We start from the raw sequence: 24,943 nt of genomic DNA, 5'->3' as shown, positions 1-24,943 counted from the left end.
ACCCATTAGCACGTCTGGAAAGCATTTAAATCAGACGGCATCAAACTTGTCAGTATCTCAAAATTTCACACATCACAAAATGTCCACAGTGGCATCGCAGGCCGGCTTTTTTTTTTAACACATTGGGTTACATAACATCAGACTGGCTTTTTACTCCCACAGCTGCCTGTTGTCAAGTGGCCCGTGTGCATTGCTTTGCCTTCATTTTCATCCAGTAGCGCCATTTTTTTTTTTTTTTTTTTGCTGGCTCTCGTAGGCGGTACATTTATATAAACCCCTGCATGATCCATTGCTTTCTACACTCACCTGCAAACTTCAACAGCTAATTTGAGGTGCAGAAAATAGCCTTTCATTGTTGGTCACTGGAACATTCTAACATTAGAATTCAATTGTACTTTTCCTTTTTTGTGTGTGTCACGAAGTCCGAGGGATAATATTAGATGCGGTCTGAACTAGCACATTCAAGACTTTTCTAACATATTTTGTAAAATAAAAGTTTCACGAGGATTATTGTTGCATTATGACTTTTTTTTTACATCTACTGCTGTACACCTGGTTTAAAATGAATGCTATGTCTTAATGTTATGCTTCAGCAGTTTGTCTAGCGTATGCCTTTTTTTTTTTGACTTTACTAAATCTATTTATCAATTTTAACCCAGGAGCCTTTCACAAATATTCTTGTGTGTCTAGCAATCATTTTTATTATAATTCAGATAAAAAGAAAAAAAGAAAATATTGCTTTATCTCTTGCACTTTTTTCTTGTATTTTTCTGCTCGTCATAAATGGTGGGCAAAATACTAGAAATACTGTGTAGATTTTCCAAGAATATTAAAAAGAAAATAAAAATCCAGAAGTAATGATCTGGTGTCATATTGGATTGATTGTGTATGTTTTTGGTTTGTAGTTTGATTACTTATGCAATGTCTTGCAAAAATATTTATTCTCCTTTTTAGGGTATACATTTTGACCAACTTCAGATATCCAGAGAACAGAGATTTTGCTAGTGATTCTTTGGAAAATTGCTTAAATTTGGACAGAAAGAATCTGCGAACAGATTCCTTCTGTTAACAAGCCATTAACAAGCCCTGCTATATGCCATATGTCACTTGTCACCTCAATGAGGCATGTGATGAACTACAAAGGAGATATTTTTTCAATAGTGACTTGCTTTTTAATATTTTTCCTCATGAGGCAGGATTTCCTACATGGGCAGATCCTCAATCCTCAGTCTTTCCATCTCTTCCACAGTTACCATGAGCATCTTAGTGGTTTCTCTGATTAACGCTCTCCTCGTCTTAGGTGCCGACCATATCTTGGCTGTCTTGCATTTGGGTCATATTCTTTAAACAATCCACAATGGAGTGTTTAAAGTTTGAAAGTTTTAACAACCTAACCTGCTTCATGCGTATCCCTGACATGTCTCCTGCATTTCTCTGTCTTCATGTTGCTGTTTGTTTATGAATATCTTCTGCTGAAATTATACACAAACTCTATTAACTATTTTAATTACTTCTCACTGCAGCTGGTTGCACTTGGTGTCTAAAGTGATATCTAAACAAATGCCCTGCATATTATACAGTGGGAAAAATAAGTATTTAGTCAGTCACCAATTGTGCAAGTTCTCCCACTTAAAAAGATGAGAGAGGCCTGTAATTGACATCATAGGTAGACCTCAACTATGAGAGACAAAATGTGAAAAAAAAATTTGAGAAAATCATTTTGTCTGAATTTTAAAGAATTTATTTGCAAATAATGGTGGAAAATAAGTATTTGGTCACCAACAAACAAGCAAGATTTCTGGCTGTCACAGACCTGTAACTTCTTTTTTAAGAGGCTCCTCTTTCCCCCACCGACAGCTCTTTCGTCTTCACCATAGTGGAGTTTGGAGTGTGACTGTTTGAGGTTGTGGGCAGGTGTCTTTTATACTGTTAACGACTTCAAACTGGTGCCATTAATACAGGTAATGAGTGGGGGAAAGAGGAGCCTCTTAAAAAAGAAGTTACAGGTCTGTGACAGCCAGAAATCTTGCTTGTTTGTAGGTGACCAAATACTTATTTTCCACCATTATTTGCAAATAAATTCTTTAAAATTCAGACAAAATGATTTTCTCAATTTTTTTTCACATTTGTCTCTCATAGTTGAGGTCTACCTATGATGTCAATTACAGGCCTCTCTCATCTTTTTAAGTGGGAGAACTTGCACAATTGGTGACTGACTAAATACTTATTTTCCCCACTGTAAATGCACATTACTCGTTTTCACGTTATAAATAATATTGAAAATCACACCGGCATACTTTATGACTATGCTGTACTTAACTGTGGTTGTGATGATGTGACAAAACGTGAAAAAAGGTGCAAGTATGTATTATTTTTGCAAAGCAAAACATCTAACAAAAGGCAATGTAGTACTGCGATGAACTTGCTTGCCTGACAAATGTAAATATTAATAAGAATCTCAGCGGAGGAATTCCATTGTTCAAAGTTGTCTGTGCAGACATAGTTTTTCCTCTCTTTTTTCCCCCCCCTGTCTCTCCAGTCTGTTCTATTCAAGGAAAGAGGACTTGGTGTACCCAGTCGTGACAGTCTGCTCCGGTCTGTCTTCTAGAACTCCGGAAACAAGTCTCGAGATGGAAAAGGAGGCTGCAACATCCGCGTGATCATCGCTCGAGCACCAATGGCCTTCCACCGGGTGCGCTGAGCACACCGGCATCCCGTGAGGAAATGGGCGGTCCAGGGAAAGCTCGACCGGGATGCGTGGGCGGCGGAGGGGACGGTGAAAAAAGGAGCTGCGGCGGCGGTATTTAAGAGAGCCGAGCAGAGATCTCAGACAGGACGGAGCTGAGAGAGCCCGGAGCAAAAGCGGAGCGATTTCAGCACCACACATCCAGTGGACAGCGACTCGTAGCAGCTCTTACAACAAACGGACAAAACAACCCTTCAAATCATGGTTCTCATCTGGACACAGTTCGGAGTGAAGCAAAAGAATGGAAATGTCAAGTGCAAAGTGCGAGTCATGCACCGGGGTGACAGCTCCGGATCATCATCGTCAGCTGTAAGTACAGTTTTTTTTTTTTACTAAGTTTTTTTTTTTTATTTTGTTTTAAAGTTAGATGGCATTCTTTGCCCGCGTTTGTACTCCGCCGGCATCTGTAGGAGATGCTGTCATTTAATTCATTCACATGCTAGAAACGCGGATTCCCTATCAGCCAATCGCTGCGGAGATTCTCAGTTGTTGGGGGGAGAAAGTCTTTTCACGATCCCTTCACATGGGTTACCCCCCTCTCTGTCACGTTGGGTTGAGATCAGCCTATAAAATTTATGCATCTGCTCAGCAGCACAGATAAGGGTGTTTCCCCTTAGAGAATTAAAGCTGAAGGTGATTGTAGATAGAAATCAATCATTTCTATCTTTCTTATCGTTGTAGCTCATACACTGCAGTTTTCATCAGGGATTCTGTGTGGAATTGCACTTTGTGGATAGATATATAACCAACAACTGGCATTAAATTAAATGTCACAACATGTGCATCAGCATGTAGAATGTATGACAAAGTGATCTAAAAATCTAAATTGTTGTGTTCCTGCAGGAGAGCACCAAGTCTGAGCAGGACACGCCCTGCCTCTCCATCAAACCCTCAGGCAAGGACTTCTACAAGGTCCTGGGCGTCTTGCCTGAGTCCAATGAAGATGAGATCAAGAAGGCCTACAGGAAGATGGCCCTCAAGTTCCACCCAGATAAGAACAGTGACCCCGACGCGGAGGAGAAGTTCAAAGAGATCGCAGAAGCTTATGAGATCCTGACCGACCCCCAGAAGAGAAGCATTTACGACCAGTTTGGAGAAGAAGGTGAGCGAATGTGACTTCATGTATATACTTTGAATTGCTTCGATCTAAGCTCTTGTGCACAACATAGGCATAGCGGCAACTCAAATCCATCAGGAAATATGTTTGTTTTGTTTTTTTAACAATTTGTCTATTCTCTTTTTTTTAGGTCTTAAAAATGGAATTTCAGCAGGCCAAGGCAACATTTTCCGCCAAAATTTCCAAACCGACCCCCATGCCACCTTCTCCTCCTTCTTCCACAACTCTGACCACTTCGACATCTTCTTCGGCAGCGACCCCGATGCCGACGACGACCTCTTCAACCCCTTCCGGCGATCCACCTTCACTCACCTGGGTGGCTTTGCCGGTTGCGAGGCCGGCTTGCGGAAGGGCGCACGCCGCCTGTCTGGCGAGGCCGTGGTGCACGACCTGCCGGTGACCCTGGACGAGGTGATGCACGGCTGTACAAAGCAAATGAAGATCACGCGCAGCCGCCTCAACCCTGATGGCCGAAGCCTGCGAACCGAGGAGAAGGTGCTGAACGTTGTGGTGAAGAAAGGCTGGAAGGCCGGGACCAGGATCACCTTCCCCAGGGAGGGGGACGAGACCCCCAACAGCCCTCCTGCAGACATCACCTTCATTCTCAGGGACCAAGACCACCCAGAGTACAAGAGAGACGGGTCCAACCTCGTCTACACGGCCCAGATCACCCTTAAAGAGGTGAGTCTCTCGTTAGTTAGTTAGTGTCCACATGAACCACATTCTAAAACACCCTCACTCTTTGTTCTAGAAATTAACCAGACAAACTATACATATTCTTAATTCAGTCTTTTAACAGAACGCTTTTGTTCCACTGTGGGCATTTGAGCCTACCACTTACAGTCGCCTGACAGACCCCCACAAACCAAATGGCAGCAGTCTGCCAACACCTCCATTACCTCAGCAGCCCCTGCAGAGAGAGAGAGAGAGAGAGAGAGGGAGAGAGAGAGAGAGAGAAGCTAAATTTAGCCTTGCCTGCTGACTGCACCCACAAATCGCACTTCAGCCTCCCTCTTAGCCACTACTCACTGCAGCCTCAACAAGCCAGGCAGAGAAAGAGACAGTCCTACTGGCTCACTCCGTCTCAGCCTCTCAGTTCCTCCAGCCCACGCACAGATTAGCAGAGCAGCAGTTACAGAGACTGACATTTCAAATAGCTCCTCCGTCCTCGTTTGGCTCCCTATCAGTCACAGAAACACTTGACTCCCACACACAGGAGCGAAATAGAACGCCGGTTATAACATCTGTACCACCGTTGCGTAACTCAGAAAATCTTTTCACAACAACGCATACATAACATTTAGCAGTTACACAACTGTTCACGCTCCACTTTCCTTCATTGATTGTGAAGCTTATGTTGACAACAAGCCGCCAGGACTAACTTTTACCTCCCTCTTGATTTGTCTCCAGGCTCTCTGTGGATGCACAGTCAATGTCCCAACACTGGACAACCGCATGATGCCTTTACCGTGCAGCGACATCATCAAGCCAGGCGAAATCCGGCGGCTGAGGGGCGAGGGCCTCCCATTGCCCAAGAGCCCGTCCCAGCGGGGCGACTTGGTGGTGGAGTTCCAGGTGCTCTTCCCCGACAGGATCCCGCCACAGTCCCGCGAGATCATCAAGCACAGCCTGGGACAGTGCTAGCCTGCTTCACTCCTACTTGACACAGCATCACCATGTGTCTTTCTCAATTCTGAAACACATCCTTGCCTATGGTGCTAATATCACAACCAATCACAACCTCTAATTGTGCTTGGAACAGGCAAGCAGAGCTGAGTTGGAAGTCAAACTGGATTGTAGAGAGGAGGCTTTCTGAACTAGTACAATGCACAACAGCTTCTGGTGCCATACGAGTGGTAGCTGTTGGACTAACGAAGGGTTTCTTAGCTGTCTGAGGCAAGCATTCACTCAACAGCCTTCTCCTAGACGAAAAGGTGTACATGTACTGTTATACTTGCAAGCTTATGGCAGGATATCAGTGTGCTATTTAAGTCTGTACAGACTTACTTAAACCTGAGTGGTAGAAACAAGCAAAGAAAAAAAAACACCACCTTACTTCTTTTCTTCTTATTATGAATTATTATTATTATTATTATGGTTATATGGTGCTCATATGACTGATCGTTTGCATTGTTTTTTTACAATAGCAAAAACTACTTGTGTGCAAAGGTCTACTTTGTGTGCAAAATGAAAAAATGTTGTCTCTAAAAGAGATTCACTTGTCAAATGTTCTATTGAATGACTAGAAAAGTTTGTATATGATCTGCAATAAGAACTGCTGATGTGTTTCTACTTTATTCTAAGGCATGAAAATTATAATAAAATGATTTAAAAAACACACACAAACTTGACTGTGGGTTTCTATCGTTGCATAAGCACAAGAACCTCAATTTATAGACCTAATTAGGTCATTAGGTCTATAAACAAATGAATAAGAACATCTTCTTCTCTCTTCACCAAAACACAATCAGGTCAATGTTATCGATGATTACTGATTTACAATACAAATATACAGAATCAGTTTTATTGCATTAACATAAAAAGCGGAAATACTATTTAAAAGTGACTCAAATTAAAATGTAGAGTGCTCTTTTTCAAGATGCTCCAATGTATTTGAACAAATATTTTATAAATAAACTCTCAAGTCCATTATAGATATTTTAACAGAAATTATCTACAAATGCAGTAAATGTGATTTCTTGGTTTTCAATTTTTTTTCCAAAATTTCTTTTGTATCTTTTTGTAATAGGTTAACTGTGTGTAGAATTTTGAGGAAATAGGAGAATTCAATGCAGTTTGGAATAAAGCTGAAACATAAAATGTGGAAAAAGTGAATCGCTGCATACTTACGTGGATGCAAAGTACATGAACAAACTGTAATCTGTCAGACAAATAAGACAAATAAGAACACACCATCCCCAAATAAGAACACACCGTCCCCACAATTAAGTGCGTTGGTGGCGCTATCTACACTGTGGGGATGCCATTTTATGCGGGGACAGGAAATCCTACCAGGGTAAAAAAAAAAAGAAGGAAAATGGATTAAGCTAAACATTTGAAAGCCATTAGGGAAAAAAAAAACATGTCAGAAGCTGCAAAAAAACCTCGAGTCTGAGTTGAAGGCTCACCTTCCAGCAGGACTCTAACACTGAAAATACAGCCAGAGCTAAAGCTTAATGGTTCATACCTGCTGTGTCCACAGTTAATCCTCAAGCTCCAGCGTTGACTTGACTGCACTTATCTGAATCAAATGATTCCTGGCCTCTGCTGAGGGGTTCATTCAGTTATTTTGAATTAGATATATTGCAGCAAGTACACAGCTAAAATGCAGGGCATGCATAGTTTAGGTCAAACGCTAGCTTGATGGATGTCATGTGATCATTTGTTATTTAATTACTTATTCAGCCGTCACAATCTTTCACTAGAGTCATAGACAATTTCTAAATTAAAAACCACATTTTTTAGATTATACTTGGAAAACCCTTTGAAAACAAGATAGCGTTGTACTTCCATTCCACAACTATCTATTTCTTAATCTGCTTATAGTATAAATAAACAATTTAAGTGTCTGTTTATTGCATAAATTCCAATTAAAATTCATGAAGTTTTTAGTTCCAGTTCACGAACATGTAAAAAGTCAAAGAGGCATGATTACGTTTCAAATCCCTCTTTTGCATAAAGTCTTGTCTGGGTTTTGTAACTTTGGCAAATTTTCACATTCAATGTCCTTTTATAGTTCTCCAGATGTTGTCTTCTGTATAACTCTATGAAACATGTCATCATTAGCTACAAATACTAAATACTAGCTAATTTAACCACAGTCTTGTGGATGAAAGACACTGATTCTTTTTTTCTTTTTCTGGCAGCTTTGATTATTAGGAAATGTTATCTATTGTAACACTTTGAGACAATAAATAACAACATATATAACCTTTACACCTTTTTTCTTATGTTTGATACCTCAAATCCGAATTGCTGCTACTCATACATATTAGACATAATTGTAACTGCAAAGCTGCTGGGCTTCAAATCTGTTGAAATTCAGGAGAAATCTACTGCCATCTAGCGGCGGGTGATTCCTAAAACAGGAAGAGTCTTGCAAAAAAAAGAAAAGAAATAGACACACCTGTTGAACTGCTGTTTGTTACTGGCTTAATCAATGGCCGCGTCCTCACTTTTGCGTTATTTATATCAGTAACATTTTTATCCACCGTAATGGAGAAGAATGTGATGAAAAGTAGAACTTGCGTGATTTTCCAAGATCAAACTTGAAGTAATTCCCACTGATTGGAATATTAAAGCACCGGTGTGAACAGAGACTAGGCGTAAGGGCTTACGGAGACCTGCGTTCAAAGAAATTCACCCGCAATGCGCTTGGGAATGAAATGTCGCAACCACGTCAGACCACTCCACACAATCTGACTGAAGGCTACTCTGTGACAAACCTGACCTTAGTTGTCCTCCTGCTCATCCCCTTTGTGGTCATTCTCCTTCTGCTGAACTGTCTCTTCCTGGGCTACAAGGTCCTGGTCCTATCAAAGAAGACCAGCAGACCGAGGCGGAAGGACACCGAGGAGATGCTCCTGCGACCCACCCTGCCGAGACTCAGAGTTTCCGACGTGGCCTTTTCCCCTCTGCGGGACGGGAGGACAGCCTACATGTCCCTGTCGGAGCCCGTCCTGTCCCACCCCGTCACTTCTTCAAGGGCGTCGTCCAGAGACGGAGCCGGGTTGCCTCACCGGATCCGGCTGCTGAGGCCCGACGGTGCGACTGGCTCCGGGTCTCTGAGGGCGCCGAGCACCATCCGGGCCGCGTCCTCCGCGCAGGGCTTCACCCCCGAGGCTCCACTGACTTCCAGTAATAGTAAGCCATGCTGGTGTCGGAGTGCTGCGGTTTTACTGCAGTCCAGCGATTCAGAGGCTAACTCCAGAGTACACCTGGTTCCACCAAACTCTCCAATGGTGAGCGAGTTCTGTGTGTGAGAGGATGACGGACAGTTGCGTAAATGTTAGTTTAGATCGGTTCAGCAAGTGTTAAGGACATTGTATGTTTCTCATCAAGATGTTTACAGTGATCTCAAGGTGTTATTACAGGCAGAAGACTTTGATGCAACTTATTTCAACCCTAATTAATTCATAATTCACTTAGATTTTAGAGCAGGGCCTGTCCATCATTTGACATTGTTTGTTTGTTGGTTTGTTTCCCCATTAGCAGATGATCCTTTTATAGAAAAACGTGTTCACTCCAGTCCTCACACATGAACTTTAATGAGATCCCAATCTTATTTGTCCGTCATCCGTGTTACTCTCTCTTAACAGTTTCAATGTGTGTGGGATAATTTCCATCAAAAATTGGGAAGATGTCCTCCATCTTCATTATTCCACCCAGTTGGACCAATACTACTAGCAGGGAGTCAGAGCCTCAGCATGATGCTACCACTGCCATATTTTCTGGTTTATTCAATGTTGTTAAGCCCGAGGGCCTCACATTTACTTCTACCTATTTTGGAGCTCTTCCATTTACTCTTGGTGACTACCCTTTGTTAAGCAAATGTCATATTATCTCCCCTGTCAACCAGGAGATTAATGTCGCTGGATATTCCTGTTAATGACAAGCTTGAGTCTTTGTGGTTCTTGAACATGCTGACCAATTTTTTAAAAACCCAATCTGAAGGTGACTATCAGAAACTGGGAAAAATCTGTATTCAAACATTAGACTTCTATTTCTCAACCCTATTGAAAAATTGTGAATTGTGCTTAAAGAGCTTGATCTGTGCATGTAAAATCAACCAATCTTTATTTAACCCCTAACTAGAGGAATGGTCAAATGTCCATTCCAGAAGTCTTTTGATAATTGCAGCAGTATATAGTTTCTTTGAAACTTGCTCAGGAACCAAGTAAGTCAATTTGTGATGACGAGTATACGTATGTCAACTGATACAGTCTGTCTAAATGATGTCACTCTGGACTCGAGTTTCTTTAAGCATGGGGGTCAGCACAAGATCCTAGATCTCTGAGGACAAATCAAAGGAACTGCGACAAGTGGATTTCTGCAGTCTATAGCTGGATTTTAGGTTTTTAACTCATCTGTCAGCTTATCCATTTGCTTTTCCTTGAATCACAGGAGGAAGCGGAGCATGTGGATCACATTCGTCGGAGCAGTCCTTACGAGAAGCTAACGGAAGTGAATGCAGCCGCTCCTGTGCACCCGTACGACAAGCTGTTCATGGAGTGTGGGCACGCGAACCCGACCTCCGAGACATCCAGTCTGAACACCTCTGCTGTGGGTCCTGGGCTGGACAGTGACTTCGGAGCAAGTGCAGGTACAAAAGTCTCCTCCACTCAGACTGTCTTAAATGTAATTAAAGTTCATGTGATATTCATTTTCTGACTTCTGTAACTTGGATAATGTGGATGAGGCAAAATGACATGTTGTTACTGGCAGTTATTTGTGTGGTTTTATAACAAAGCAGAGGTGTGGGCATCGTGTCTTCCAGGTGTCTCCCTTCGCATTTTGTCTGCAGATAGCGACGGCCTGTCCAACGGGCTGCTGTCTTCAGCGCTGGAGTGGGATTATTACGACCCCTGTTATGTCAGACAGAATAATATACCCAAACATAATCACCACAGGCCTGTGATCCACACAAAACAGTACTGGGTATAGTTAACAATTTTCTTAATGCAGATTTTAAATGTTTGTTCCAAATAGCATACCGGTGTGCGTGTTTGAATATGAGTTTTTGTCTTAAAAGTAATCACTTAATTTATACACCGTTAAGTATGTCTTGTTGTAGAGTGCACTTTCCCATTGTTCATAATATTACGTTAACACTGAACTGTCACTTCAGTTACTGCTAAATGTTTAATCAGCGTCCTTCACTCAACATTCATAGAGGTTGTCACTATTTTTGTTTTCACTATTTACTGTTGATTTGGCTTTAGGTTTCACCATTTCCTCACCTTCATTAAGTTTGTTTCACTGCGTAAGTGGTTGTTATTCACCCAATTAATGAAGGCTTAAGAATTGAATAAAGAGTTATATTTTAATAAATTGAAACAATAGTCTTACATTTTATTGCAAACAGAATCCATGTTGCTTGAACTCCAGCGTAAGGTTTCCACAGTCTGTAATGATTTGGGGAGCCGTGTCATCTGCTGGTGTTGATCCATTGCGTTTTCTCAAGCCCACAGTAAATGTAGACATCCACCAAACAACTTTTAGAGCATTTTCTTCTTCTTTTCTCTGCCAGGTTTTATGGACTTGCCGATTTTCTTTTCCAGCAGGTCCACTCTGCCAAAAGCACCCAACGGTGGTTCAATGCGGTGTTTCTTTTCTTGATTGGCCAGCAAACTGGCCATTTAAAATTTTGTCACAGATTCCCATTCACCTTTAGATTGTAGCCTATTCTTTGGTTCCTTACTTTGCAGCAAAGTGAAACCCCCCAACCCCCCAGTCTCAAGCGTGTCTCTGTTGCTTCCAGTAGTTTATTTCAAGACTGAATTGTATTTGGCTCCATCAAACTTTTCCATCAATTCTGATCTGCTTCCTTGCCAGGTCTCCTCAGAATGATGCTGCAATTACTATATTTAGGAGTGCAGGTTGTGCATTCAGAAAGATGTGCAGTTTTCCACCACACAACACTTTGCAAGTATGCCAAAAAACAATATTTTGGTCTCTGCTGAGGAGAAGGCCATCTTCCATGTGATTCCATCTACCCAATATGGCTTGTGATTCTGCACCCTCCATTTTCAGAGGACTAATTGAGATGTACAAAGCCTGGAATTTTATTTAGGATTTATTAATTAGATGGAATCTGAAAGGATTTGGTTGCTTTTAATTTTATATTGGGGTTTCAACATAAAAGCGAGTTGAGTACAAATGAATGCCACACTTTTCAAATTTGTAAAAAAGACAAATGGAAACCTGTATTTCCTTTTACTTAAATTGTACCATCTAAAAGTCTGCTGATCCATCACATAAAATTCCAATAAAAAATATGGAATTTCAAAAGGTGCAAATATTTAACAGATATAAATACTTTTACAAGGAAATTATTACAATTTGGTTATTGCTGCTCTTGGCCAGCAGAGGGACCTCTAATAATACTGTTGCATTCACACCTTTCACATTGAGCCTTTTTCATATGAACATAAAAGTATTTAAACTAGATTTTGTACTACTTAAAGACTAAAGCTCATTGTTGATAAAATTTTGGTTTCCTTGCCTACAGTGGCATGTATATAACTGTGTACAGCAGAATAAGAAAAATCTATTGTTCTTAGTCGGAACACTTTATTTAGCTTTAGGAGATATCTGTACATAAAATCCCTTGAACTTTTCTTAAATTCATTGAAAGCATAACTTGTGCTCTGCTTTGGAAACAAAAACAAGACCAAATGAGTGTCATTTCACTCGAAGCTAGAGAGGAAATTCAAAACAATCTGCTTGAGTTTAGCATCAGAAGCTTCAGATATTTTTCCATCAGCCCTGCAAAGAAGAACAAAACTGTTACAACGCATTCTTACAATGGGGAAAAAATAGATGCAATATCCTTTTCTTACTTGATAGCTGCCAGCAAGTCTTGCTGCTGACTCAAGATGTGCTGAAGGAAAGCTTTTTCAAACTTGGTGATCTTGCTTGGTTCCATCTTGTCAAGGTGTCCTCTCACTCCAGCATAAATGACTGCTACCTGTTCTTCAATGGCCATCGGAGCTGAAAGATAAAAAAACAGGCAATTAGAGTTGAAAATGAATCTCATCCACATGACAACCTGGAACAAGCAGCTGACACTCACAGTACTGTCCCTGTTTAAGGAGTTCAGTCAGACGAACGCCACGGTTCAGCAACTGCTGTGTGGCGGCATCCAGATCAGAACCGAACTGAGCGAAGGCGGCCACCTCTCGATACTGGGCCAGCTCCAGCTTCATCGTACCGGCCACCTAACGACGGGCAGCACAGGTTGCTTAAAGTGAAGCATTTGACAAGAGAGGATACCTCGGCGAGGCCTAACCTGCTTCATGGCTCTTGTCTGGGCAGCGGATCCGACGCGTGACACCGACAGACCGACGTTGATCGCTGGACGAATACCTTTGTAGAACAGCTCGGTCTCAAGGAAGATCTGTGTAAGGAAATCAACCGCATTTAAGGAAAAGCTAGAAACTGAGCATATCCGCATACAGCATGACAAATCAGCTGCTCGCCTGTCCATCTGTGATGGAGATGACGTTTGTTGGAATGTAGGCCGACACATCTCCAGCCTGTGTCTCAATAACAGGAAGGGCGGTGAGGGAGCCGCCGCCAAAGTTATCGTTCATCTTGGCAGCTCTCTCCAGCAGACGGGAATGCAAGTAGAAGACGTCCCCGGGATAGGCCTCGCGACCTGGGGGACGGCGGAGCAACAGGGACATCTGACGATAGGCGACAGCCTGCAGAGAAGATCAACAAGGTTTAGTCAATGTCCAATCCAGGACCTGGGTGCTATCTTTTCTAAACCCTACTCCCAAGGCAGAAGTTTAAGTTTCACCTGCTTTGACAGATCGTCGTAGATGATGAGGGCATGCTTTCCGTTGTCTCTGAAATACTCCCCCATGGAGCAGCCAGAATAGGGAGCCAGGTACTGCAGAGGCGCAGCATCGGAGGCAGTGGCCGATACCACGATGGTGTACTTCATAGCATCGGCGTCTGTCAGCCTCTTCACCAGCTGAGCCACCGTGGATCTCTTCTGGCCAATAGCAACGTAGATGCAATACAGCTTTTTCTTCTCGTCAGTTCCGTCGTTGAAGCGTTTCTGGTTGATGATGGTGTCAATGGCGATGGCTGTTTTGCTGAAAAACAAACGCGGAAACCTTAGCTGACATCCAGAGTGATATACATATGATGAATATCTATATCCCTTGATATTTCTTTAATCATAATACATGATTGTGATTAAAATTGCAATCATGTATTGTGATTTTATTCGAATAGTTTATTCGAATAAAATCATAGTTTATTCGAATAAACTATTCGAATAAACTATTCGAATAAATTGCGAATAGTTTATTCGCAGTTGGAATACAGTCTGGACCTAACATTGGAGTATGCTTGAACCATTGCATATTATTTCTGACTTTATGTTTGGTGTCATTGTCCTGCTGGGAAGTGAACCTCCACACTAGCCAGAAGATTTTTGCAGCATCAAACAGGTTTCCTATTCTATTGTTGCCCCGTATTTAGCTTCATCCATCTTTCCGATTAATTCCAAAAAACTTCCATGTCCCCGTTTAGGAAAAACGGCCACTACCATGATTATATTTCATTCTAGATGTTTGGGGTGATGCTTGGTGTTCCCACGGTGACAAACTGGACGACAAACAGCTCCTGTGTCTCTTAAATTAGTTCATCACTGCAGAAGAAATTACTATATAATAATAATTAAACTTACAGAAGTTATGTGGAACCCAAAATCCAACTTTAATTGCTGCAAGGGCAAATAAAACCACTGCGAATAACATCTCCGTATGCTGTGTGATAAAATATTCTCTTTGAGCAGCATCCCATTACCCCGTCTGCCTGTCTCCGATGATGAGCTCACGTTGTCCACGGCCAATGGGGACCAAGCTGTCCACGGCTTTGATGCCGGTCTGCATGGGCTCCCTCACAGAGATACGGGGAATGATACCAGGGGCTTTCAGACCCACACGCCTGCGCACCTTGGAGCCGAGAGGGCCCTTTTGGAGAGGACAGAGAAACAAAGTCATTATGTTTCTTCTAGCAACTAAGAACTTGTGGAATTAATATTAGAACAACCCCCGAAAGATAACACAACAGCCCAAGGGAGCAATAAATTAAAATGAGTACCTTTCCATCAATAGCATTTCCCAGAGCATCAACAACTCTGCCTAGGAGTTCTTCACCAACAGGCACATCGACGATGGCGCCAGTTCTTTTGACGATGTCGCCCTCTTTGATCAGCTTGTCGTTACCAAACACCACAACACCAACATTGTCAGGCTCCAAGTTCAGGGACATGCCCTGGAAAAGAGAACGCTTGATTTCAGAAGCAGCCATCAAATGCACACACAACAAAATTATAGATGTTAAATAAGTGCAAAGATTCAGCACTTGGAATAAGAGACCAACTTTGTTTATCAAGCAAAAATAAACAAAGATGCAGTTTCTCCAGGTTGAGGACTGAATCTAAGGTTTACACCATCACCTTGAGACCAGAGGAGAACTCCACCATCTCCTCTGCCTGCACGTTCCTGAGGCCGTACACTCTGGCAATACCGTCACCAATGGACAGGACACGGCCAGTCTCCTCTAAATCGGCGCTGGTGTCAGCTCCCATGATCTTCTCCTCCAAAATGGATGACACTTCAGCTGTGCCTTTACAGAGTAAATTAAAAAAATAAATAAACTTCTTACGAATAAAGTCAAAAATTCATAAAGACCTGCAGGAACTTCCTGACACACTGACCTGTTTTTTGGAGTCGATGCTGGGCGGTGTGCAGATTCTTGGCCCCGACACATGCTGCCGCAACGTTCTTAGATACCTTTGACACAGAAATAAGTGAATTAGATTTATGTAGTCAGAGGGCATACGCCGATTAAATGTGTCAAGGTGTACCAAGGTCACATTTCAAAACTGCTTAAACTTTAAATAATTTTGTCCCTACTTTAAGTCATTTCATTGGGATGCCAGAGAAACTGCAGGAAGTGACTGTATATGAGTGACCCCTTAGATGTTGCTGCACACTGCCATTCATCTAGTCATGTTGCTGTTTTGGGCCGTCCAATTTGATGCCTGAATCATAATATGCCTCGTCACAGGATCGACTAAAAAAAAGTAAGAAGTTATGATTAAATTATTACAAATTCATCTACTGTACTAGCAACCAAAACACTTTACTACATGCCAAAGCTGAAAGGATAGGGATGTTTTGTTTGGATTTCTTTTTTTTTTTTACTATATTTGTACAAAGGAAGCATTTAATGCAAGCTAAAATTTTAGCTGATATGCCTAGATCATGAAAAAGTTTGTGAAATGATTTTTTAAAAGCAGCATTATATTAACATAATTAAAAAGTCAGGCTCACTTTCACATGAGCCTAAAACTTAACGGGTAGTATTCAAAAAAGCAGGGAACAGATTTCACCCCAAAATTAAGACAGCCACTTGAGAACACTTGTTGATTACTGCTGGTTAGAAAATGCTTCCCTTTCAAATGTCTCAAAGTGAATAATATGGCAGCAGAACTTGTGTAGAAATATCTACAGTTTAATGAAAAAGGATGACAATCCACAGTATTATGTTACTTATATCTCATCATCTATCTCTACAACACTTCCCAATCCACTATTGTGGCAGCTAGCTAAAAGAGAAACGAGCCTAACCTTTAACTGGTGGCTTAAATTATTAAGCCTTCGTCGCAACAGAATCGTTTGCACAGTTTTAATTATCCAGGGAACCAACCTGTTATTTATACATTCTTAGTAAGATATTGCAATATCCTAAATGTCTGTCAGCTGCATAATGTCAACAGAGGGGACTGGGAACGTGAAGGGCTATGTGTCCTCCAGTGCAAAGACGACGGAACAGCAGCGGTTTCAACGTGAACAATTCTTTTTTTTATGTCCAGATAAAAGAAGAGCAAAACATAAATAGGTTAGAAGTGCTTACAAATCCAGCTCTTCGTGGCAGGTTGCGGGCAAGAGCCGCTGCGAGGCGAACTGACAGCATGTTTGAGACCTGAAGATACGTCCTGCTCCCGGGGCCGAGAGAGAAGGGTGACGGATAGGGCGGCGCTGTGTCTGGAGGTCACAACAACCCGGAAGTACTTCAAAATAAATGACATTGTCTTTTTTTTCTATCCATCTTTCTTTCCTTTTTGCTGGATATACAAATGTAACTTACCCAATCTTATATGCATAGAAGCCTGTTTCCGCCGCTCTGAAAATATATAAAGATTTACTTTGTATCAGTGACGACGGAAACGGGTTTCCAAATATGGAACACTGGTTTACTACATGAATAAATAAAATATTCCTTGTCAGAAATACGCGTAAATGTATTAATCTCATGTCATTTTTTTCAATCAATGTCTCAATCATTTTTTTTATGATGTACCTCTCTTACATTGCCCTCAGGGCTTCAGAATGGAGCTGTAATAAGGAAATTATGCCTCACAGAGGCATTGTGTGTGTGTGTGTGTGTGTGTGTGTGTGTGTGTGCGTGTGTGTGTGTGTGTGTGTGTGTGTGTGTGTGTGTGTGTGTGTGTGTGTGTGATTCTGGGTGCAATATAAAGATCTTTTTCTAAAAACTCGAGCGATCTGAATGCCTTGTAAAGTAAACCTAGTAAAGGTGTGGGTTTTATTACACAATAGCTTGGCTTTATCGGACCGTGATCTGCAGCTCTCGCTGGAGCGGTTCGCGGCCGAGTGTGAAATCCGAGGCCATGGTCTTGAGCCGGAAAAGGGTAGAGTGCCTTCTCCGGGTCAGGGGGTCGTCCTGCCTCAAGTGGAGGAGTTTAAGTATCTGGGGATCAGTGACGTGCGGTCAGGGGACAGGTCTCACCTGTCATCATTGAAAAATAATATATAATATAAAATCATTTATATTGTTATTTTCATGCACTATAAAGTATCTATTTTTTACTTAGCTTAACTAATTCTGATTAGTTTTTCTTCAAAATCTCTGGATTTTCGCATTTTCTCATTCAAATGCTCAGAAGCGAAGCCGGTGAGGCAGCAGTGAGCTGAGCCTCACCTGCGATTACGCAACCTCTCGCTAACTGCGCTGGCTGAGCTGACTCGAGGTGAGGCAGGCAGGCAGTTCTCTTGCCTCACCGCTGGGGGCGCTCATGTTCCCAGATATTGTGACTGCACAACTGCAGAGTAAGACACAGTGAGCTAGCCATGGAGCTAGCCACACAGTAAATAAGTAAAGTACAGCGATATATTTGTTTTCTTCTCTTTTCCGACGTCAATATGAAAGACTACATTTCTACACGTAAGCAGTTTTCTAAAGTGGATTTTCAATTGAAGCAGGAGATGATAATTAAAGGAAGACCAACACCGGAGCTGAAAGTTTTACTTCCAGACAGTTTGATGATTCTCAAACGGAGTAGAAAAGACATGCCGAGGATAGATTTGGCTTTGGATGAACGGATATTTTTGTGCAGAATTAGGGGTGCATGGATTTCATTGATACGTAAAGGTAAGACAGCAATAAGATGTTTTTGTTTAGTTTTTTAATTAAATGTGCGTTTTGTGGGCTACAGTTTATGTTTAAATAATTCAGTAAAGTAGAAGCAGCAGATAATCTACAACAGCAATTATTTATTAATAAAATATTAAGCCTAAAACGTACTACAACAACAAACTAAATGTTCTGTTCTGTGTGCAAAATTCTTGCATTTTTTTGGTGTTAAATCCTAAAATATGAAGTGGCATTGTTGTCTGTTGCTATGGCAACGAGTCTGCGTAGCTTGGCGAATACAGATCACTTTGCTGTGGATCATAGCACGAAATTAATACCTACATTTAAGTTTCACTGAGTTTTTCACTGAGCTATGAATGACATGTAAAAGATTAGACTTTTTGCCCCCCAGCGTTGTGTGGATGCGCGAAATTTCCGTAGGTCCAATAACATGGATGGTGTCACGTCACTGCTGGGGATCTTGTTCACGAATGAGGGAAGAAGGGAGCGGGAGATCGACAGGCGGATTGGGGCAGCGTCTGCCGTGAAGCGGGCGCTGAACACCGGTCCGTCGTGGTGAAGAGAGAGCTGAGTCAAAAAGCGATGCTCTCGATTTACCGGTCGATCTACGTTGAGGTGTTCCGGGCACGTCCCACCGGGAGGAGGCCTCGGGGAAGACCCAGGACACGCTGGAGGGACTTTGTCTCTCGGCTGGCCTGGAAACGCCTTGGGGTTCATCCGGAGGAGCTGGAAGAAGTGGCTGGGGAGAGGGAAGTCTGGGCCTCCCTTCTGAARCTGCTGCCCCMGYGACCCGACCCCGGATAAGCGGCAGAAAATGAATGAATGAATGAATGAATGGATGAATGGATGGATGGATGGATGGATGGATGGATGGATGGATGGATGGATGGATGGATGGATGGATGTCTCAGAAACAGTGCAGACCATATATAACAAAAATGTCCATTTCCAATAGCATAACAGCGAACAGCGATTTTTATTATTATTATTCTTTACCAAACAAAATGAGTTCATTAAATACATTTATGCACAGAGATTTTTAATACATGCAGGGTTACTTGTAGCAAAAAGAAAAAACACTAAGAGTAATGAGATCTTCTGTCAATTTGTTCTACTTTTCATGACAGGGTTGTGCCAGTATTAGTTTTAAAAATGAAACAAAATCAAACTCAAAATAACACAGATCAGCATCCAAAGGCAACCAGCATTAACATAAGGCTATATGTCAAGAGTAAGCAGAAGAACACTGCTTTTCCAACATTTGCAAATAAAATTATTGAACTGTTTTTAGACACGTTCCTCAAAGTAAGTTAAGATGAATTCTTCGGACAAATTTGCAAGTTGAATTATTTGCTGTCACTCATCAAGCTCTAGCCATTTACCTAGTTTACTAGTTCTTAAATCCAGCCTTACTTTCACCTGTCATTGCAAGGTCCTTGTCTATTTTTGAAACAAATAAATAAAATACAAATACAAATCTTATAGAATATCAGTGCTGTTGACTTTATGAAATTTTTGTGTAGTTTGCAAATCTGTAACATGATTAAATGCAGCAGCGTTAACTAGATCTGGTGCATCTGCTAGAACCATGCTCCTGTTGTGTACCGATCGGTCACAGTTCTATGGAAGTGGGTATTTCTTAGGCATTGTGCATTTTTTGAAAGAGTAATTTTGAAATGTTCTCAGAATGTATCTGTTAACCAACAAATCAACTGACCCAAGGAGCCATCCTGTAACAATCAAGCTGCACATGGCCGGTAATTTATTTATTTATTCTTAATTTAATTTCGTCATCAAATTTTAAGTTGTGTGTATTTTTTAAATTCAGCACCTGTTTCCTTTTATAAGCTATGTGAGACACCATCTACAATGGGGAGCTTTCCTACTTCATCTTCATCTAGTAAACGCTCTCAAGCCAGTCCTCAAATTCCCCAGCGATTCGAAATCAATCAATACCTGGGAGAAGGCGGCTCCGCAGTCGTGCTCAAATGCTTTGACACCTACACACAGCAAGATGTTGCCGTGAAGATTGCCAAAGGGAAACATGAATTGAAGCATGAGGTAGGACGCTAGCCATATGTGATACCGTGAAAAGCTGAAAAAAAAAAAAAAAAATCTGAATCAAATGACCAAATGTGAGGTTATCTTATGTTATTTGCAGGCAGAAATGATGAGATATCTCATGAGGCACAAGTTGGATCAGAAGAACATTATAAAGTTTCACCACTTCAGCACAAACTCCTGTCTGGTGTTTGAAATGTGTGACATCAATCTAAAGGAATACATTAAACTAAGACACCCATTGAAATTACAAGAGATTAGAACAGTTATCCAGCAGGTCTGGCATTAACAAAAAAAAAAAGAATAAATCTGAAAATTTTATGATTTAATGTAGAACACAATCTGAAGCTCACTCTCTATGTTGTATTACGATCATGTTTTCAGTTGGCCACAGCTTTAGAAGGACTGAAGAAAGTTCAAATCATCCACAGTGACCTCAAAACAAACAACATCATGGTGGTGAATCAAAGGAAGAAACCATTGCAGGTCAAGCTGATTGACTTTGGCTTGGCTCTCCACACCAAACAAAATAAAACACTCAATCAATGTCTCTTTTACAAGTAAGAATTGTAAAAAGAAATGTCTTAATTGTTTCTAGGCTGCCAATCAAGTAATACAGGATTTACACTGATGCAGCATTATAAATGTGTTACAGACACTCCTAAATAATGACAACTTTCCTTGTTTTAGAGCTCCTGAACTCATTCTCGGGCTCCCATATTCTGCAGCTTTGGACATCTGGTCACTGGGGTGTGTAATGGGAAAGATGCTTTTAAACTGTGTAATTTTCCCAGGGAGGAGTGAATATGAAAATGTGAGTAATCTACTGTATTCATACACTTTTTTTTCTTTTGCTTTAAATTACATTCATTCCACATACATAATTGGTCTACTTAGCATTTTGTTCAGTAGAAATGGCAGCATGTGTACTGTTTTTATACAGTTTGCTTTTAGCTTTGATTAATTTGCCCTTTTAGAGGTTAATTTTTTGTCATACTTAGTGCTTTACGTCAATCCTAAGAGACGAGTAGATTTCTGAAGATAATGGCTTGGTTACTGGTGTAAAGTGTTTACATCCAGCTTCTTCATTTCACAAAGGCTTTCTGAGAGTTCAGCTCAGAACCACTCTTCCACCTGTCAGACAACAGAGTTTCACTGATGTCAGACTGGAAGAGTTTGTTATTGAATCTTACGACAAGTAAATAGTTTTCATTAAAAGGAAATGAAATGCAGATTTTCGTGTTTCATTTTTATTAGAGACTACGATGATGTCTTTCAAATAAACAAAAAACTGTTTGGACATCTAGAAAAACATCTAATATTGTTAGAGGCAAAGTTATGGTTGCGAGAAAGATGCTTTTCTTACTTCAATCGTTTAAATTTAAATGTATTTTTGTCTAAAAATGAAATCCAGCAGGCCATTTGAAGTGTGCAGGACTGCAAGCAGTCCTAGGTTTCCAACCATTGGTTTCAACTTGTTTACTTTGAAACCACTATTGCTGATTTTCTATGTAAAAGAAATTTAATTAGATTGTGTTACTTTTTTTTTTGTTTGAATATGGGTGTTAATACCATGATGCTATTAAACCAAATTCAAGGTTATCATAATTCAAAAATCTCATACAGCCTATTCTTAAGCTTGTTACAACTCCAGTACCCAATTTGAAATGACAGATGTTCTTTCAGTCTAATATATACATCCAAAAAATAATATTTGGTTCTCTTTTTTTAGCTGTGCTACTACACTGATGTTCTGGGACCAGCACCAGACTATCTTGTTGACGCCGGCGTTAAATCAGAAGAGTTTTTTAAAAAGTCAAACTCTGACCAGTGGATACTGAAGGTACAATGAACAATGTCCTCCATGTATTAAGAATTCTTTCAATATAAGGCAAATGAGTGTCTTTCTTATTTCTGAGAAATTTGGTTTAAAGTGCACAAAAATAGTACAAAAGAAAGACTGCCTAAATCCCTTATATGGAAACAAGTAAATATTTTTGACTGTTTCGATGGATGGACAGAAATATTTTTTTGACATTCTTACCTTTGTACTCTAAGTTGAATTTTAAAGACAAATCCTTTTACAGACACCTGTGGAATACTGGGGAGAGGAACACCATAAATACAGAAGGTCCTTCAACTATCGCTTTTTGCATCAAGCTAAAATGGTAAGCCATTAATATAACACAGCATCAACTGGCACTGAGGTTTGTCGTCGTGACCGCTCAGATGATATTGTGCTGTTTTGTAAATAAGAGTCACCTGAAGTATGAAAAACTGGCTGCAACAGAAGAGAGGAGGGAATGCATAGCACTGATGAGGGCAATGCTTCAGTGGGATGCAAAGAAGAGAATTACTCCCAAAGGCATCCTCCGCCATTCCTTTATTGTCAGGAAAAGCGACAGGCCCCCCCCCCGCAACCCTTCCCCTGAATCCAACACTGCATCCAAGCAGGAACCTTGCACCAGCAGGGCAGTTGGTTGTTCCACAACCACGACTCAACCTAAAATCGCAAGTCAAAATGTGCAAAATGTGAAAGATGTCAAAGGAGCGAGAAGTACATATGACATGTAAGTACCACAGCAGACTTGTTGATATTATGTACACTCATTGGACAGCAGCTCAATGCTTTAGGCATCCAGACACAGTGAAGATGACTTGCTGAGTCTCCATTTAAGTGGAGAAGAATCGAGATTTAGGTGACTTTGAGTGTGGCATGGTTATTGCCAGACAGTCTGACCTAAGGATTTCAGAAATTGTTCATTGATTTTCACACAGAAACAGCTCATCTGTTGGATATAAAAAAAAAAAAGAAAAAAAATATCCAGTGAGCGGCGGTTGGCGGAACAAAAATGACTTGCCGATGTAGGAGGTCAGTAGAAACTGAGCAGACAAGCTTGAGAAAATAGAAAGATAAAAGCCCTTTGGTTATTGTACTAATTATACTGATGTATGTGGAGTAATATCTCTGCATGAGTCACACATAGAATGTTGAAGCCAATGGGCTACAGCTGCAGTAGGTCACACCAGTTGCTTCTCGTGTAATTTGATAAATGGAAACTCAGGTTGCAGTTTACACAGGTTCACCAAAACTGAACAATAACGATTTGGAAAAATGTTGCCTGATTTGATTGGTTCAGCTCCTACATTCAAATGGTTGGGCCAGAATAGCATTGATGCTTGGCACACTTTGGGGGCCCCTGTATTACAAACTGAGAATTGTTCAAATGCCACATCCCACTTTAGTGTTGTTGCTTACCATATCCATCCATTTATGAGCATTTTCTGATGGCTACTTCCATTCAGGGAATTAATACTCCATGTCACAAAACTTAAATCCTTGAACATGGCCATGAATTTTAAAGTTGTTGTTTTTTTGTTGTTGATATTTTAGCTCTTGCTATTAATTCTGCGTGTGTTTATTCTACAGTTCACATCAGTCAAAACATTCTGACAAGAAACTGCCTCCACTGCCAAGCATAAACCAGCCATCTTATGAGCAGTTGAGAAAGCCTTCAACTGTAGAAAACGGACTTCTCCCACAGAAGAGAGACGGTGAGAAACCCGCAGCGAGCACAACTTTGGAGTCTACCATCAAAAAGGAAGCGTCGCACCCTCCTGCTATTGTGGAATCTGCCGTAACTAGGGAAAAGTACAGCCCGAACATTCGTCCGCACAGCAAGTCAAAACAGAGGAATTTTTTTGAGAACATATGTCTTTGTTGGAGACAGGGCTAAAAGCTAACATTGGTTGCTCTTTAAAATGTGTGTGGTGGTATTAAAAAGCTTAACTGAAAACAACAATGTCCAGGTTTACTAAATCAACAGCATTTGAGACAAAACACTGCTACAAACAGAAATTGCCAGCCTATGTTCAGTGCTGAAAATGTAATCAAGTAATGTAAAAGTATATAAATTCCTGATTCCAATGTTAATATTGTGTGAGTTTTTCAGTCATTGCAAATAAATCTACAGAGCTGGAGAACAATTAGTCATTTCTGCAGCAGTGATCTCTCTGATGTGACTTAGCAAAAACAGTACTGGTCACATTCATTTATGCAAAATGGCATACTGAAAAACCATTCATTCATTTGGAAAAATTGATTTGGTGTAGAAGAAAAATAATCAAAGTAAAAAATAATTTTTCTTAAGAAAATGTACCAAAACTATTAGTGTTATTTAAAAATAAAGATAACTGAAACATTTTTTATTTGAACGATACTTTTTTGAGCAGATCAGCTCCAACACTCTTCTAATCATTAACATGTTCTCTGTTTTCTTTGAGCATAAGTATGCCAAGATCAATAGACCCCCAAGAAGTGCAGAGATTAAAGGTTCGAGTTGTACATTTTTTTTTGTTTTTAAATAAAAACATAAATTTATTATGAGGCTGCAAATAAACCTGCATTCAAACAATGTGCTGTGCACTCCACGCATTTTCCTCGACAAGACCCCTTTCAAGATTTCTTGACTAAGTAGTTTTAATGAAAAAAAACAACAACACATTGTATGTGTTTGCGCATCAACATATGCGCAAACACATTGTATGTGTTTGCGCATATGAAGCAAATGAGTTCAGTTATTTTTTGTTTTAATGACTGAACTCATTTGTGTTCGGTTGCATACAAATTTCAAAAGTTCACTTACCTTTACCTGCTTGTAACTCCAGCATACCTGAAACAAAATTTGATGGAGCTCCATAGAAGCATATGCTCAAACATTTAAACTGCAATGTTTCCCGTAGTACCTATTTCCATCCTGAGGGAGGCGCAAGCACGACGAAGGGACCGGAAGTCGACCGCATAGCGATGGAGACATTTT

General features: G+C 40.7%; 4 protein-coding genes across 5 annotated transcripts; 3 read left to right on the top strand and 1 right to left on the bottom strand.

The window, feature by feature from the left end:
- Window positions 1–2,730: 2,730 nt before the first annotated feature.
- Window positions 2,731–6,209, top strand: LOC103473455 (dnaJ homolog subfamily B member 5). The gene is made up of 4 exons (XM_008423723.2): window positions 2,731–3,055; window positions 3,590–3,848; window positions 3,994–4,544; window positions 5,274–6,209. The coding sequence occupies exons 1-4, from the start codon at window positions 2,948–2,950 to the stop codon at window positions 5,505–5,507; spliced, it is 1,152 nt and encodes a 383-aa protein (XP_008421945.1). The 5' UTR covers window positions 2,731–2,947; the 3' UTR covers window positions 5,508–6,209.
- Window positions 6,210–7,950: 1,741 nt separating this feature from the next.
- hwa (huluwa) lies at window positions 7,951–10,932 on the top strand. The gene is made up of 3 exons (XM_008423722.2): window positions 7,951–8,824; window positions 9,987–10,185; window positions 10,360–10,932. The coding sequence occupies exons 1-3, from the start codon at window positions 8,249–8,251 to the stop codon at window positions 10,524–10,526; spliced, it is 942 nt and encodes a 313-aa protein (XP_008421944.1). The 5' UTR covers window positions 7,951–8,248; the 3' UTR covers window positions 10,527–10,932.
- A 1,206-nt stretch (window positions 10,933–12,138) lies between these two features.
- On the bottom strand, window positions 12,139–24,894 carry atp5fa1 (ATP synthase F1 subunit alpha). Of its 2 annotated transcripts, XM_008423714.2 has the most exons (14): window positions 24,870–24,894; window positions 24,770–24,796; window positions 16,758–16,793; window positions 16,524–16,654; window positions 15,322–15,397; window positions 15,061–15,230; window positions 14,703–14,876; window positions 14,406–14,572; window positions 13,387–13,687; window positions 13,064–13,288; window positions 12,874–12,981; window positions 12,658–12,802; window positions 12,425–12,575; window positions 12,139–12,350 (listed from the first exon to the last, which is right to left on the bottom strand). In XM_008423714.2, the coding sequence occupies exons 1-14, from the start codon at window positions 24,877–24,879 to the stop codon at window positions 12,272–12,274; spliced, it is 1,800 nt and encodes a 599-aa protein (XP_008421936.1). In that variant the 5' UTR covers window positions 24,880–24,894; the 3' UTR covers window positions 12,139–12,271. The 2 variants fall into 2 exon arrangements, with proteins under 2 accessions (XP_008421936.1, XP_008421937.1); XM_008423715.2 differs by lacking the exons at window positions 16,524–16,654; window positions 16,758–16,793; window positions 24,770–24,796; window positions 24,870–24,894 and adding an exon at window positions 15,521–15,630.
- Window positions 19,548–24,057, top strand: LOC103473452 (homeodomain-interacting protein kinase 2-like). The gene is made up of 9 exons (XM_008423716.2): window positions 19,548–19,819; window positions 19,911–20,123; window positions 20,224–20,400; window positions 20,508–20,683; window positions 20,814–20,937; window positions 21,856–21,966; window positions 22,211–22,291; window positions 22,380–22,693; window positions 23,554–24,057. Exons 2-9 carry the CDS (start codon window positions 19,932–19,934, stop codon window positions 23,858–23,860), a joined length of 1,482 nt encoding a protein of 493 aa, XP_008421938.1. The 5' UTR covers window positions 19,548–19,819; window positions 19,911–19,931; the 3' UTR covers window positions 23,861–24,057.
- Window positions 24,895–24,943: the final 49 nt, after the last annotated feature.

This window comes from Poecilia reticulata, linkage group LG12, assembly GCF_000633615.1.
Source record: "Poecilia reticulata strain Guanapo linkage group LG12, Guppy_female_1.0+MT, whole genome shotgun sequence".
NCBI classification, from domain to species: domain Eukaryota; kingdom Metazoa; phylum Chordata; class Actinopteri; order Cyprinodontiformes; family Poeciliidae; genus Poecilia; species Poecilia reticulata.
Note: the sequence above shows the minus strand (reverse complement) of the source record. Positions and strands in the feature narration are given on the sequence as shown.